Source organism: Chrysemys picta, chromosome 7 (assembly GCF_011386835.1).
Source record: "Chrysemys picta bellii isolate R12L10 chromosome 7, ASM1138683v2, whole genome shotgun sequence".
NCBI lineage: Eukaryota > Metazoa > Chordata > Testudines > Emydidae > Chrysemys > Chrysemys picta.
The window spans coordinates 37,414,107-37,429,937 of record NC_088797.1 but is presented as its reverse complement, the minus strand read 5'-3'; the positions used below and the strand labels follow the sequence as shown (position 1 = coordinate 37,429,937).

Here is a 15,831-nt window from a genome sequence, read left to right as displayed (position 1 = left end):
AAGAGTGGGATCGCTCCCCCCTCCCCCAGCCTGTTTACATTGAACATGCAGGCAATGTTGTTGGTCATTATCCTGACATGTTGGTTTTGTATGAAGGGGAGAGATTGGAGGCAGGCATTGTGTATCGCTCAGAGTTCTAGACGTTGATGTGAAGGGACGTCTCAACAGGAGACAAAAGCCCCTGGGCAGTGTATTGGGGCATGTGTACTCCCTATCCCTTAAGGGATGCATCTGTAGTTATGACAACCAACGGGACGTCCTGTAGAAAGGAGACCCCGGGAGGAAAGGTTGTCGGCAATGTCCACCAGTGGAGGGAGCCCCTGACTCTGGGGGGTATGTATAAAAGTTTGTTCAGACCATGGATATGCGGTCTGTAGAGAATGGAATCCAGCTTTGGAAACACCTCATGAAGAGGCGAGCGTTCCTGACTACAAAAGTGCAAGAGGCCATGTGGTCTCGGAGTTGTAGGCAAGCTTGTTCAGCCACTTGTGGACTGTTGCACAGCTTGGGAACAAAAAGGTTGGTGGTGTTAGAAAGGTAGAGTGGGAGAGAGGCTATTCTTTTGCGGGAGTCGAAATGTGCTCTTATGAACTCCAGTTGTTGGGTGGGAGCGAGTGAAGATATTCTTTGTTCATTCACAGGCCAAGAGCATGGAAACATTGGACTGTCTGTTGTGTGGACTGAATGGCTTCTTGGAGGGTCCTGGCTTTGAAAAGGCAGTTGTCAAGGTAAGTAAAAATTATGGATTCCCTGCCTTTTGAGATGAGCTGTTACGACTGCAAGGAGTTCGGAAAAGACAAGGCGCAGTCGAGAGGCCGAAAGGTAGGACCCTGTACTGGTAGTGTTGTAAGCCCAGAACAAAGCGAATAAAACAGCTGTGGGCAGGATGTACGGTCATAGGAACATAAGCATCCGGCACGTCGAGGGCTGAAAACCCCATCTTCCTGCTCCAGTGCTGGAATTATGGTTGCAAGAGTCACCATTTTGTATTTTTTTTTAAATGAATTTATTGAGGCATTTGAGGTTGAGAATGGGTTGCCATCCCCCAGTTTTCTTGTGCGTTAAAAATAATGGGAGTAGAACCCTTTTCCTCTGTGTTGGTCAGGCGCTGGTTCTACTGTTCCTAATTGGAGGAGGTGATGCATCTCTTGGTGGAGCAGTTGTTCATGAGAGGGGTCCCTGAAAAGGGCCAGAGGGTCTGTGTGTGGGGGGGAGGGGAGAAAATGGGCACTGAAGTAGGGATGATGTTTTCTATACCCTCAGTCACATCTTCAAATTTGCTTATTAGTGGGAGGGGGTTGACATGGAGCCGATGAATTGGTGCGATGACGTTGATATCTTGGTCACTGATGTTGTTCATATGGTCTATGACTTTGCTGAGTATACGCTGGGTAGCGTGAATGTTGGTATCTATATTGTCTCCTCTTATTTGCAGGGGCTTGGATAACAAGAGACCGTAATGTCGCTCTCGAGTCCTTCATGGAGCGAAGCACATCGTTGGTGTTACCGGCAAATGGTGAAAAACTATCAAAAAAGGAGATCTTCGATGATATTCTGAACCTCACAAGGAAAAGACGACGATGAAAGCCATGAAGCTCAATGCATCATGACTGCTGTAGCAGTGGACCTTGCAGCTGTATCAGCAACATCAAGCGCAGCTTGTAGTGAGATACAGACGGAGACAGCTGTCCAGACCACATATGAATGCCCGGAGAAAAATAGGTGTCAAGTAGGTGACTGTAGGTTAGGCGACACCTGTAGGTCCGGTAAATGAATGAACTGTGGTGCCGGAGAGCCTGTGTGAGATAAACCCTCCATTAGGAGCGCCTGTGGTGCTAGAGGGTCATTTGGCACCAATGTTCTCTGCACCGTAGCGCTCAAGGCATGCGCTGAGATCGGAGGTGCCAGGGAGGCAAGTTCAGCCTGCGTTTGTTCCGGCAAGGTCATCTGTGCTACCACAGTGTCCATTGCAGTGCCGGACGGTGGCAACTGGAAGCCTCAAGCCTCAGCACTGGAAGCTTGCGCTGTCTCCGCAGCCACAGGCAGGATTGTCGTGATGCCGGGGGGACCGGCGCAAAGGTGCTGAGCCGGGGGAAGGTCTGCATAGAAGAAATAGCCCTGCCCAGCAACCTTTTTGCTTGCAATATTTCCCTTCTGGGTGAGGGAAGCAGGCGTTTCTTTTTTTGGTCTTGTCCTTTTTGGAGGCGGGAGGGCTGCGGTTCATTGAGGAGCCCATATCTGGGTCCGAAGCAGGTCTGAGTGACTTCTGCATAAGAATCATTTTCAGTTGGAGTTCTGTCTTTACGTGCCCTGGATTTTAATTTGGAACAATAATCACATTTTTGAGGAATGTGGGACTCCCCCAGGCATTTTATACTCTGGGAGTGACCATCCAAGATAGGGATGGCGTCCCTGCATGTAGTGCACTGCTTAACTCCTGGGGCACCAGGCATATTAGCGTCAGCTGGAGGCTGAGAGGAACAAGCAGGAACAAGTGTTTTTGTTTGTTTATTTTTTTTTTTTAATGGATGAACTTATCTAGTAACTAGAATGCTAAACTAAGGGACAAAAGGCTGTAGAATGGGTAAGAGAAAAAGTTTAACAGGTCTGCTGTAGGTCCGACTCTGGCCAGGGATGGTAAAGAAAGAACTGAGGCGCTCGGCCACGCATGCGCACTATTAAGACAAGACTGGTATGTGAGACAGGCTCTGCGCATGCGTGGCCGATACAGATACTGCTGTAAAAATAGCCGAACAATGGCGCCGGGGCGCATCAACACCTATAGTGGAGCATCCACAGGGACACCTCTCAAAGAAGAACATCTGTGCTTGGCAAACAAAGTAAGTAAAGGTCACATCTCATGAAGCTTAAACCATTACAATTTCAGGATTCTGAAGGCTACACTAAATATATCCAGGAATAAGGTAGCCTGGATTTTAACTTCATGTTTCCATTTCTCCAGATTTCATTACTGCACTAAAATTGAAACATTTAGCCTGCAGGGATGATAAACCTGCAATTTTGCACCAAAGTCCCTCTGAAAATGCTTTAATGTATCTCGGACTTGTATATTCAAACTTTAAGTTTGCAGCAATCTGGGGTGCGAATCTACCCTACACTAGCCTGCCGTGGACTTAGGGTCTGTCTATACTAGCACTTTTGTCAATATAACATGTTGCTCAGGGGTGTGAAAAAACCTGAGTGACATAAATTACACTGACAGACGTGCCAGTGTGGATAGCACTATTTCAGTTGGAGACGCTCTCCCGCTGACAGCTACCTCAGCTCATTGGAGGTGGTTTAAATAGGTCATCGGGAGAGCTCAGTTTCTTCATAATAGACAAGACTCCAGAGATGGGAAAGGTTGGTTATGGAATGGATATGTACAACACATCGAAGAACAGTTACAGAAAGATAGGCAACCATTTATTCTTCAGGTGCTTGCACATATCCATTCCATTGTAGGGGACTCACAAGCACACACCTATGGTGGTGAGCTCAGAGACTACCAGAACAGTGACTGAAGGACAACCTGCCCCAAACTGGCAAATAGTATAATAAGAAGCAAAAGTGTGGACTGATGACCAAGTCACTGCTTTACAAATGTCTATGATAGGCACTGGCACCAAGAAAGCCCAGAAGTTGCCTGTGCTCTAGTAGGGTGAGCCAAAACTCTAGCTGGCGGAGCGATATTAGACAAGTGATAAATGAATGCACAGAGAGATCCAGGATGAGACTGAGTGGAAATTGGTTGGTCCTTAGTCTTGTCTGAAATCACAATAACTGTGTGGAGGATCTAAAGGACTTAGTACACTCCAAGCAGAAAGCTAAACCCTTTCTCACATCCAATGAGTGAAGTCTCTCCTCTTCTCTATGTGCAGAGGGTTTCAGGAAGATTAGCAGCATGACAATCAGACACTACCTTAATGAGAAATTTTGGGTGAGGGGGAGATTAATTTTATAGAAAACCATATAGGGATGCTCGGATATTAGGGCTCTCAACTTGCCCACCCTTCTGGTTGGGATAGTGGCAACTACAAATTCTACTTTCATAGAGTGGTGGAGCAGAGAGCAAGTTGCAAGGCAGTCCCATTAACTTTGCTAGGACCAAGTTCAGATCCCAAGGATGGATAGGATCTTGCACATGTGGGTACAATGTGATCAAGGCCTTTAGGAATCTGGTAATGATGGGGTTGGAGAAAAGGGATCTACTATCCAACAAGGTATGGAAGACAGATATAGAGCTAGTCAACAAAAACTGGTGTTTTAGGTATAGAAGACAGTCTAGTATGAGGTCCAGAGGTGCATGTTTTGGGGATATGTCTTTCTGCTGGGACTAAATGGAGAAGCACTTCCATTTAGTCAGGTAAATGCTTCTAGTTTAGGGTTACTACTATTCCAAAACACTTCCTGGACATCCCTAGAACAGGACCCTCAGGTGGTGGTCTCGTAGGTTTGGATGGAGCAGGCGGCTCTGGTCCTGAGAAATCACATCTGGATCCAGCAGGAGAAACTCAGTAGGGTAAAGTGCCAGTGCTGTTGAGGCCAAGCTGGTGCTATCAGAATGAGACAAGCATGGTCTTGTTTGAGTTTAAACAAGACTCTGGGCAGCAACGGAACTGGAGGGAAGGCATACAGTAGAGGATCATTCCAAGGTAGCAGAAAAGCATCTGTCAATGAGCCTGGGTTGAGACCTCCCTGAAAACAAAATTAGTGGCATTTTCTGTCGCACTTTGTTGCAAACAGGTCCACTTGGGGAGTCCTCCAGAACTAGAAGATAGATCTGGAGATGTCCAGGAGTAAAGACCACTTGTGGTGATTGGAGAAGATCCTGCTCAGACAATCTGCAAACATGTTTTGCTTCCCGGAAAGGTAAGCAGTCCTGAGATGAACTGAACTGGGTATGCAAAAGCGAATTGCCTCCTGGCACAGCTGGGTTGACTGCACTCCTCCCAGTCTTATGCAAAACATAGTCACCAAGTTGCCTGTTAGAATTACCAAGTTCTTTCCTACTATATGCGGGTGCAAAGATGAACAGGCTAGTTGCATAGCTCTTAGCCCCTTAATGTTTATATGAGCCATTAGATCCTGAGGCAACCAGAGACCCTGAGTCTGCAGGGACCCTATATGAGCCCCCAAACCAGAGGGCTGATTAAAGTGAGGGTTGGTAGCAGGGAGATAAGGGGACCTCCTGCCCCACAGACTTTCAGAGGGTCCAAAAAAATAATAAAACTGACACTCGAACCATCTTGTCCAAATGACAACAACTTGGGGCATACTTTGATGCCAGCAGCTTTCTGAAATGCAGTCTGGTGTTGAATCACATGGGCACACGCTGCCATGTGACCCAGCAGGCTGAGGCAGTGATGGGTTCTGATGAGAGCATATGCTTTCAGTCACACCACCAAGCCCTGCAGTGCTTTGAACCTGGATTTTTGGAGTCTAAGGCTGCTCCAACAAACTCGGTTCTCTGTACTGGTTTTAGAATCGATTTGTCTTGATTATCTAGGAGCCCCAGTGCGTTGAATGCAGACAGGACAGCAGATACACTGAACAACATTAGCAGCCGCCATCACCAAGGAATCTGGAAGACGGTGAGAGCACAAATCTCGTATCCCTTACTGGGGACTAGTACCTCCTTTCAGCTCGCTTTGCTGTGGGAAGTAAGGAGGATGGTAACTACCAAGCTGTCAGGGTTGGCAATACCAGAATGTCCACCAACTTGTGGGAGCTGTCACACACCTCCTCTGCCTGAATGTCAAGAACAGAAGCCACCCTTCTCAACAGATCTTGATAAGCCCCATGGTCCTCTGGAGGTGGTGAATCGCTTGCTGCTTCAACAGCCTCATCTGGCAACGAGGAAGAGGACACCACAGGATTCTGAGGTGGAGGCTGCTCCAATACTTATGGTGGGGAAGCTGCCCAAGTGACTTCTGGCTGGCACTGTTCTGGTTACAGGTACCAGAAAATGTCTGATACTGATGCCACCTGAGCGGTTTCAATGACAAAGAACGAAACAGTTGCAGAAGGTCCTAGCAGGAGGAGGGATGCCTCATGGTTAGCCACTGACATGGGCCTGGGACCCAACTTTGATGGGGCCATTACCCCTTAGAAGGAGGAAAAGGCCAGTGCTGTGACTCTTGCATGACCCATGGTCCTCAAGTCTCTGATGGAATGTATGCCCTCTGTCTTGGATGGCAGAGGGATGCACCTCTGAGTCTGAAGGAGAAGAATGCGAAACATCCAAAATTAGGGGGGGGGAGGGAGGCAGAACCAGTTGGGACCGGAGATAGGTAGCCCAAGCGAAGGGATGATGGTACTAGGGATATCATTGGAGGCTTCCCCTTCAACTGTACCAGCCGTTGTGGCTGCCTGGGAGGTAATGGTACCATGAGTTCCTGACACAGAGAGGTAGGCACCACTGGCATGAATACAGACTGTAAACCTTCTTGCACTAGTGGGGATACCAACTAAGAGGCTAAGCAGGTCCCTTTCAGCTGCATAGGCCTCCAGGGTGGCTGGGAGCAGCAATGACTGATGGCTCTGCCACAGAGGCTTTTCAGGGGACACCCTCAATGGACCTAGCACAGGCTCCAGAGAGTCTCTGCCTCTACTAGGCTTCGGCACCAACAACCCCAAGCTAGGTACTGAGCTTAAGGAGGGTTTAAGTCTTTTCTTCAGTACCGGTAAATGGGACTGAGGAGCTGCAGACATCTCTGGCACACTCTGCGCCAAGGCTGACGTACTTGGGGCGCAAGCTGTGTGTGATGAGTACGATGGGGAAGGGGGGCGAAGTGCTGCCTCCATGAGCAAACATCTGAGCCTCATTGCTCTATCTTTTTTTGAGCAGGACTTAAATCTGACAAAATGTGACATGTGTCACTGATGTGGGATTCTCCCAAACATTTCAGGCAGGCCGGGTGTGGGTCACTGACCAGCATAGTGTTACCGAAATATTGCGTTTACCTAGCTGAGAGCCAATAACAGCTAGACAGGGATAAGGAAGGGTTGCTTTATTTTGCAGAAGAAAGGAGAGCTTTGCACCTTAGTACAAAAACTTTGTTTTACGCACATTTTACAGATTTTTTATACACATTCAGACCAAGGTTTTTGCAGTGTTAACACTTGACTGGTGGTGGTTAGACCCGTGCTTTTGCTATCTGGTTAGTGAAAACCAGCTTGTGACCAGCTCCAACTACCTTAAGGCCTTGAAGGAAAAACAGTTGAAAAGTTTAGGCTACTGTGTTTTTAAGGTGTCTGCTTTCCCCTAATGGCCGCTGGCTGACATAACGGCTACTCGGTTAAGGGGGGGGGGGGGGAGGGAAATCACTAATAACTTTTACAATAGGTTCAATGCACTTGCGGCAGGACTTAAAACCTGGTGAGCGCAGCATCGTTTCAGCACTGGGATAAGATGAAAACTAGTCCAAAAAAGACTTAAGATTCAAATCTATCACAAAGACTTGCTAAAACTAACCAACTTAACTACTTGCTAACAATAACAGTATATACATGCAAAGGGGCGAGGGATTCTTAAGACAACAAGTCTGAGATCGCACCGACAACCACCACTGGCGGTAAGAAGGAACTGAGGGGGGTCAGAGTGGTTCCACCCTCTTACACCAGCACACAGTGGCATGTGGAGACAGAGGGTGCTCGAGCTGCCCGGATGAGTACTGCTGAGGGATAAAGTTCTGATAACTGTGCACTAGGTGCACATACACCTACAGTGAAATGGACACGTGCAAGCATTCAAAGAAGAATATTTGTTTTTATAGCTAATAAAATATTTAGCCTAAATTTAAGTATGTGAATATTAATTACATTTTCAGAAATCTGACAAGGTGACGTTACTTAACACAAAAAGGGCAGTTTGAGAATTTCATGACTTTTTGCTTCATAAACACAAGAGGAAGGAATATTTTGCTAAACTAGTTCAGGATAAGTCACAAAACTTTAAATAAGGTTTACCAAAACTCATCATCTGCAATGCTTGAAAGTTTTCTGTGACAAATTCACTGCCCATGGCATATATTTAACAAGGCAGGTAAGCAATGCATTTACTTATATCAGGTTTTATTTAATATTTCTATGGTAGCCCTAGCGAATTATGCAGACAACCCATTATTTTCCATCTGTCTATTAAGTTTGTGATCAATGTTTTCAGTATTTTCCCACTGAAATGAAGCTAAGGTTTGTATTTTATCAGACATTCCCTAAATATCTTTTTAAATACAGACAATTGTTAGCCTTTGTTCAGGATATCAATCTTACATTCAACCTTCATTTCAAGTGTAATTTAAAAACGATAAACAATTTTACTATGAGGTTGAAGTTTGTTTTTCAGTCCCTCACAAGTTCTAATTTCTTGATCACCTGTTCCAGCACAATCAATTTCTTTCAGCATTTCTTCTGCTCCCCTTGAAGACTGTCTCACTTTCTGGCATCTGAACTCTTAACTCCTTTATAAACTAAGTACAAGAATTCAATTACTTTGCCAGTATCTGTCCTCTTCTGTAAATAAATTACCCTTACTATCTCTTAAGAGTCCCTTCTGTCTCCTTTATTGATTTTGTGCTCCTTATGTACTTAAATGTCAGATTTACTTTAATCTCTTTTACAATCTTCTCATTCTCTACCTGTCCTTGTGCTTTCCCCCCATTCCTTCAAAACGGCTTCATTTTCAGTCTTTGCTGTTCTCCTGTACCTGAAATTACTCTCTGCTTGGCCTCATTTAACCTTTTTCACTCTTCGCACTTTGTTAATCCACATGATTTACAGACTCTTGACATATTTTTGGCTGGTTGTTATGAAATGCAGCCCTTGGGTATAGGCTACTTCATATCTTCACTTTCCCATTTCCTTTATTGATTATCCCATGAAATCTTACGTAATATTTCTACCTTTTCGCCAAGAATTTTTCTGTTGACATCTAGCATCTTTATTTCTCCCCAGATGGGTTTCATTTAAACACTAACTACAAATATAACAAGATTACTTTCACTGTAGCCTAAACCTTATAGCTCTCGTCACTGATCACATCCCATTTATCAAATTCATCAACTGATTCTGATTCTAACCTTTTCTTTTCTAAACATTAAGAAAGGAAGCAGCTTGTATCATGCTCACATATAAATGCTCAGTTTAGTCTTTACACTTAGTTCACGTTCAAGTATCTCAGCAGTGGTTCGCTGCCTTTCATACGGGTAGAATCCTTTTGTGATGATTAGCTAATGGGTAGCCCCTTATGTCCTCCAGAATTTCCTACTATCTTCTTTTATTCTCCCCACTCCCAACCCCCTCCTTTTCGGCCAGCTTCGTTTTCCCTTTTATTTCTTTCCCCTCCCTGCATCATCTTAATTTCTGTTTTTTGTGGCATTTCCTCACTCTCCTTGTTCCCTACTCAGCGGACAGTTACATGTTGCTTGGCAGGGAAGTCTCCACTGGTTACTCCAAAGGTCTGGATCAGTACACTTTTGCAGCAATGCTAAGCATCAAAGTAACACAAAATACAAATTTTGTGCCTGTGGGCTGCTGCCTTGAACTTACATCCCTCTGCATGTGAGCTCTTCCTATGGCAGGTTGGCTGCAAGAGTAGGGTTGGGGACAGGAAAATGTCAAAGAGCCATTTACAGCTTCACTCACAGGTGCACATTCACATGAGGGGAGATATCCAAAGTTGTTCAACTTTCTCCAATGCTATTATCATTTGCTCTGTATCGCCCACTCCAGGATGGGTAAAGTGAAAGTTGAAAATTGTTAGTAAATTTCAACTTTTCAAACAAACAGTTTTAGTCATCTTCGATGGAAAAAGTGAAGCACCATCTAACGAAACTCCAGTAGCAGAAGCTGCTCTGTTACATGCACTACTGCAGTGCTTAAGAAAGGGAGTGCCTATGAACGCAGAGAACGGGACATATGAAACTGACTGCATACAAAAGATAAACAGAGTAATTCCATCCTCTAATCTTTTTCACGTTTAGCGATCTCAGAGATTAACAAATATGTTTGTCCTTTTAGAGCTAGGGCTAAATCTGGCACCAAACAAATTCTCTTCCCCAAAGACATCTTTGTGGTAGGTTTAAAGATAATAATTATTCTTCACAACTCACCTTAAATCCCCCTCCTACTTCTCCAATTACATTCTCTACAGGTACTTTTGTGTTTTCAAAGTGTACTTCACAGGCTGAAATAAAAATAGCATTCAATTATTTCAGAAAACTTTTGAGAAATACTGTTAAAAGATATAGCAACATTCAATAACTTACTTTCTCTACTAGGAGTTGGATTTTTCTCAATACAACACAACAGAATTAAATACACTTTGCCAAATAAGTTAAGGGGAAGAAAGATGGGAGTTGGCATTTTAATTTATGAAATGTACAAATACTAATATTGCTAACTTGTACAGCACGACTGGGGAGAACTACAGTCTTGTCTGGAACTGGAAGATAGACCGAAAGAATACAGACAACTGAATGACTGATGGTGAAGAATAAGATCTACCAATAAATAGAACAAAGAGAAACCAGCTCCCAGTGCTGCTGTATCATAGTAATGCTGCTTATTACTGAATCTTCTCAGTGCAGCACACAAAGGGGAATTTCCATGGCAAGATGAGAAGTTTGGAAATGGATGACAATTAGCAGATGAGAAGGTAATTACTTAAAATGGATTTTTATATTTGTGAAAGTGCACTTTGAACTGTCTATGCAGAAAACTGAGACGGATGTTTAATAGGAATCAAAACCTCCACAATCCAACTGGAATATAGTGTATTAGCCGACCAAAATGGATTTGCTTGTTGATTCTGATAAATACATGAATTTTGAAACACTTCTATGAAAAAACTGAATTTAAATATTTCTTACTATTAGATCCTCGAATACCCAGTTTATCTTCTGGCTTCCCATTAGTGACTCCACCAAAGGCTCTTTCTACAACGAAGGCAGTAATTTTGTCTTTTTTTGCACCATCTTTATCAACAATCTCAGTCCTTGCAAACACAGTGAAAATGTCTGCCAGGCCACCATTGGATATCCAGATCTGGGAGAGGAGGTGGGGAAAAGAAAAAGGTACATTAGCTGTGCTGTGATAGATACAATGCTGTATTATTTCATAACAGAAGTGGTCTCAGCACAGGACTGACTCATTCCGTCAAGTTTTAATCTCTGCTCTTGCACTGGCTTTGTGACTACGGCAAGGTTATACTTCCAATAAGAGCTGACCAGAGGATGTCAATTTTTTTTTTTGATAATATGTTTTCTCTAATACTTTTGCCCTAGGAACAAGTATACTTTGCTTTGTGAAGGTGGTTGGTAACTGGTGTACACTGTAGTACCCCCTGAGAGAACAAATCACAGGTATTTGACACCAGTCTGGACTGTTGGGGAAATCACAGTGAAGTGCAAAAGGAGTGCAAGCTTAAACCCTTGGTCTGGAGTGGGAGACATCACCTCCACCCAAGAGAGGTGATGGATAGGAAGCCTGAAATGTGAAATGAATGCCCTCAAGGAGGCTAAAAGGGTGGGGAGTCGAGGGTGAAGTTAACTCTGAAACTGTGACACTTGAACCTATTTGTTTCAGAGTGATCTGGGATAAAAAACGGTTCTGAATCAGGCAGAACAGGGAGTTCAACCTGAGTCTTCCACATGCCAGCCCAGTGCCCTAACCAACAAAATTTTCATACATCAAAACCAACGTGTCTCACCAAACGTTTTGGCTTGGATGAAACAGCATTCATAATTTAGCCAAAAAAGTGGCCTGACCAGCTCTACTTCCAAGTCAGAGTTAATATTTCCTTAAAGTATTCAACAAAACCTTGGCCAGAAAAGGAAGAGAGCCGGGGGAAAAAAAAAAAAATTCAGGTTTTCTCCTCACCTGAGCATGCACAGTGAGGGGCAGACTCTCGGAATAAAGCAGGAAATAGGATGGGGAAATGCAGAGAAGAAAAGCATGTTCACAGAGTGAGACCTCCTTAACCTTTTTACCAAAGATTAGGAAAGGTTATTCTGAGTAGTAATTTCTTTTGGCCTCAAGACTGAATGAACTGTCTTTTTGACACTGTTCTTTACTAGCTTGGGATCCTCAGAAGTCAAAGGAAGCTGCCAAGTTAAGTTGTCATTTGGGAGAACAAGATGACCAACAATGCTCCATGACATAGGAATGCTTCCTATGAAACTCATACTAAAAATAAATATTTCAATTCATCATTCTGTTGGTGTCACTAGGTATAGCTACCAGGTAACTCGGGGGGGATGGAAGGCCATAAGTGCCGATGAAACCTCCCTGCTCTGGGTCTAAGTGAGCCACAGTAACTCCATCTTGTGAACTTTAACCTACCTATATGCTAGCAGCCTAATGCTGAAGCAGGCCGGAGCAAAAATGTAATGGGCAGCTTTTTCTAGCAGACAGCTGCAGTTTTGTTCACACTAGCAAAACTTTTAGTGATAATGCGGGGAAAAAGGAGGACGGAAAGACCTAGTGCGTAGAGCTTGCAAGGTCAAAGACAAGCATGCGAACGGGAACATTTCCAATGTACTGCCTGCTGTAACTGTTGTCGGGGAGGGAAGGGTAGGAAGAAACCAGAACAAAGGCTTACACACAAACAGCTTGGAATATAAAAGGGAAAACTTGCTTGTATGTGCTGCGCTTGATTTGAGACCTGCTGGTCTCCTAGTGCCTTTTCGAGATCTCAAATAAACTTAGTTTGCTTCTCCACCCTGGTGTGTCTATTGGTGCGGCGCACACCGGGCAACGAACCCTGTTGCCCCCTCGGGGCCCTCTGGGCCGGCAACAATTCTACGGATAAATACCTGTGATGGGGCAAGGCCAAATGGCTATAGTAAAGTAGTGAGGAACAGGTATGTTAGCCCCAGGCTAAACAAATCCCTGGTACTATGGTAACCAAATGGCAGTTGCTCCAGGTTAATCAAGACACCTGAGGCCAATTAAGATCCTTCTAGAAGGCAGTGGAGATAGCTAGATTGATTGGGACACCTGAAGCCAATCAAGGACTGGCTGGAACTAGTTAAAAAGCCTCCCAGTTAGTCAGTGAGGTGTGGGTGTCAGGAGCTATAGGAGGGAGCCGCGCTGTTGGAGGAATGAAGCAGTACAAATCTATATCAGGCTCAAGGAAGGAGACCCTAAGGTAATTGTGAAGAAGATATTGAGTGGGGGCTGCTGTGGGCAAGTGGCCCAGGGAATTGTACACGTCCTATTTCCAAAAAGGAAGCTTCCATAGCTGCTAATTTTAGGGTCCCTGAGCTGGAGCCCGGACTAGAGGGCAGGCCCGGGCTCCCCCCTCCCCGATTAATCACTGATACTGGGAGACAGAGACTGTGCGAGGGAGGGTTGCTTCTCCTCACCTCCCTTGCTGGCTTATGATGAAAATGGCTCAGTAGACTGTGACGCTTGCCTCTAGAGAGAGAAGGGCTATGTGGAGGGTCATAGTGAGCTTCTGAGGCTAGCAAAATCCATCAGGAAACGCAGGACCCACTGAGTCAAGAACAGAACTTTGTCACATACCTTTGAGCCATTTAGTAAAAAGCTTTTCCCATCTTCACTCATGGTAGCTCTGGTCTGGATGGATGCTGCATCACTTCCACTAGAACCCAAAGTAGTAGTTAAAATGTGCTTAGTTTCCAGAAACACTATAAGGGATACAAATATAGGCCCAAAATTTCAAACGCTGATGCCTCAAGTTCAGTTTCTAAATAAAAGTGAAACTTTCTAAATCCAATGGCTGCTGAAGAAATATGCCTTCAAGCGTAGTCCTCTGAAGAGAGCTCTCTCTGGAGTCTCACTTATTTTATACTGTATGGTGCCACATTGACTAGGAACAGCTAGAATATTTTAGAAATTACATCCTTGATAAGCAATTTAGCTTTGCTACATTTTTGAAGTACTGGAATGCAGGATTAAAAACCCAGAGTCACAATGCCTAGCTGGTTTGAAGCTAGGAAGCAGCTCCCCATAATTCACACTATATTGTTGCACATCTTGTCCCTGGCAGGAAGTGCAGGGTAGATTCATACCCCAGTTTGCCACACAGACAAGCCCAAAGGTTTCTTAATACCGTTTCTGTTAACTGAGCCAGATATTGAAGAAAAATGCTGCTTTTCACCATCTTAATTTAAACAAGCACAGAAACAGTTTCATAATTTTTCTGTAACAATTTCACAGAAGCTCAGAGTAACCAGTTCAGTGCTCATGGTGTCAGAATGTTCCCTGCACAGCCAATAGCGTCCTTCAAACCATATTCAGTTCCATTGACAAATGAATGTGCCTGATATGGCAAGGTTTGGGCCAATGAACATAGCCTAAGTAAAAAAAACATTCAGTAACTTCATGGAAGCCACAGGTGTACCTCCATGGGAGAAGATGAATTATGTAGTTTGAAATAAAGTAGACCCTCAGAGTTACGAACTGATCAGTCAACCACACACCGTATTTGGTACCGGAAGTATGAAATCAGGCAGCAGGCACACACACGCCAATACTGTACAATACAGTACTGTATTAAATGTGAACTACTAAAAAAATATGAAGGGAAAGTTTAAAAAGGATTTGATGCGGTAAGGAAACTGTTTCTGTGCTTGTTTCATTTAAATTAAGATGGTGAAAAGCAGCATTTTTCTTCTGCATAGTAAAGTTTCAAAGCTGTATTAAGTCATGTTCAGTTGTAAACTTTTGAAGGAACAACCGTAACATTTCGTTCAGAGTTATACATTTCAGAACAACCTCCATTCCCAAAGTTCTACTGTATTGTTTATTGATAACATCCCCCTTAAAGTCACACACAAACTAGATTAAGATTTTAAGTAGGTGCTATTGTAACAAACCAAACTAATGTCTGTCATAAAAAAAAAACCACACATTTTTAGTTACAAAATAATGTTACCTTCCTGGTTCTGTAAGGCAAAAAGCTGCAATATGCTCCCCAGATGCCAATTTAGGTAGATACTTTGCTTTCTGCTCATCAGTGCCAAAAATCAGGATTCCCTAGACAAAGAAATGAATAAGAGACTTACCAACATATGATGTGCAAGAAGTAAAGCACCATTTACACAATGTTTCATTCATAATATACAGAAAATTTGTACATTAAAATCTTAATGATTTTATCTAATTATATACTTAATAGACTGAAATTGTGTTTGACATATTAATGTCCAATTAATAAAGGTATCAGATAGCTGATCAACTGCCTGAAATGAGCTGGCATTAGACCACTTCATTTTGGACAGGGTATCTAGCAGCCTACCATCACAACTGAAATCCTAGTTGTCCAGCTCAAAGAGACCAATAACTACATGAGCATGGAACCTGGACTAGCCCCTTAGTCCTACAGGTAGCCCACTCCATTAGACAATGTGGTACTTTTATTGCCATTGCTGTACTATAAATAAAAAGGGTATCAAGGAAAGACCAAGGCGTGACCTACTTGTTTTCCAAAACATTTAATATAAAATGAATTTTCTTTTTCTTTAGATCTTTATAGGCAGGGCTTCTTATCAAAAGGAAACCAAGTTACAATCAGATGTTTTTATACAAATTAAGAGCTCTGTGTGTGTACCAGGTCAGGATGCAGTCTCAACAAAATTTTGATTGCTCTCTGGCAGTGGGAAGGGTTAACACCAAATATCCCAGACTGGCCACAAGAAGAGAACAATAAACAGTACTTTGTTCTTTTATAGTACTTTTCAATCAGTAGATTTTAAAGCACTTAAAGGAGATTAGTGTATGGGAGGAAAACTCTTGAAACAAATTTACAGCAGGCCAGTATGAAGTCAAAATGCAGCCCCTGATTTACTATGAACAGGTGGTAGT

General features: G+C 43.6%; 1 protein-coding gene and 1 long non-coding RNA gene across 2 annotated transcripts in view; one reads left to right on the top strand and one right to left on the bottom strand.

Moving 5' to 3' along the window:
• The window catches only part of ACAD9 (acyl-CoA dehydrogenase family member 9), a 54,642-nt gene that overhangs the window by 23,484 nt on the left and 15,327 nt on the right, over positions 1-15,831 (bottom strand). The window contains exons 5-8 of the mRNA XM_005309780.5: positions 14,903-15,003; positions 13,528-13,606; positions 10,872-11,046; positions 10,113-10,186 (exon numbers count right to left, since the gene is read on the bottom strand). Of these exons, the coding sequence (XP_005309837.2) occupies positions 10,113-10,186; positions 10,872-11,046; positions 13,528-13,606; positions 14,903-15,003 (429 nt within the window). The remainder of the gene's footprint in view (positions 1-10,112; positions 10,187-10,871; positions 11,047-13,527; positions 13,607-14,902; positions 15,004-15,831) is intronic.
• On the top strand, positions 2,500-5,853 carry LOC135972612 (uncharacterized). Its single transcript, XR_010589097.1, has 3 exons — positions 2,500-2,840; positions 4,747-4,872; positions 5,510-5,853. It is a non-coding gene; the product is annotated as an uncharacterized LOC135972612 (long non-coding RNA).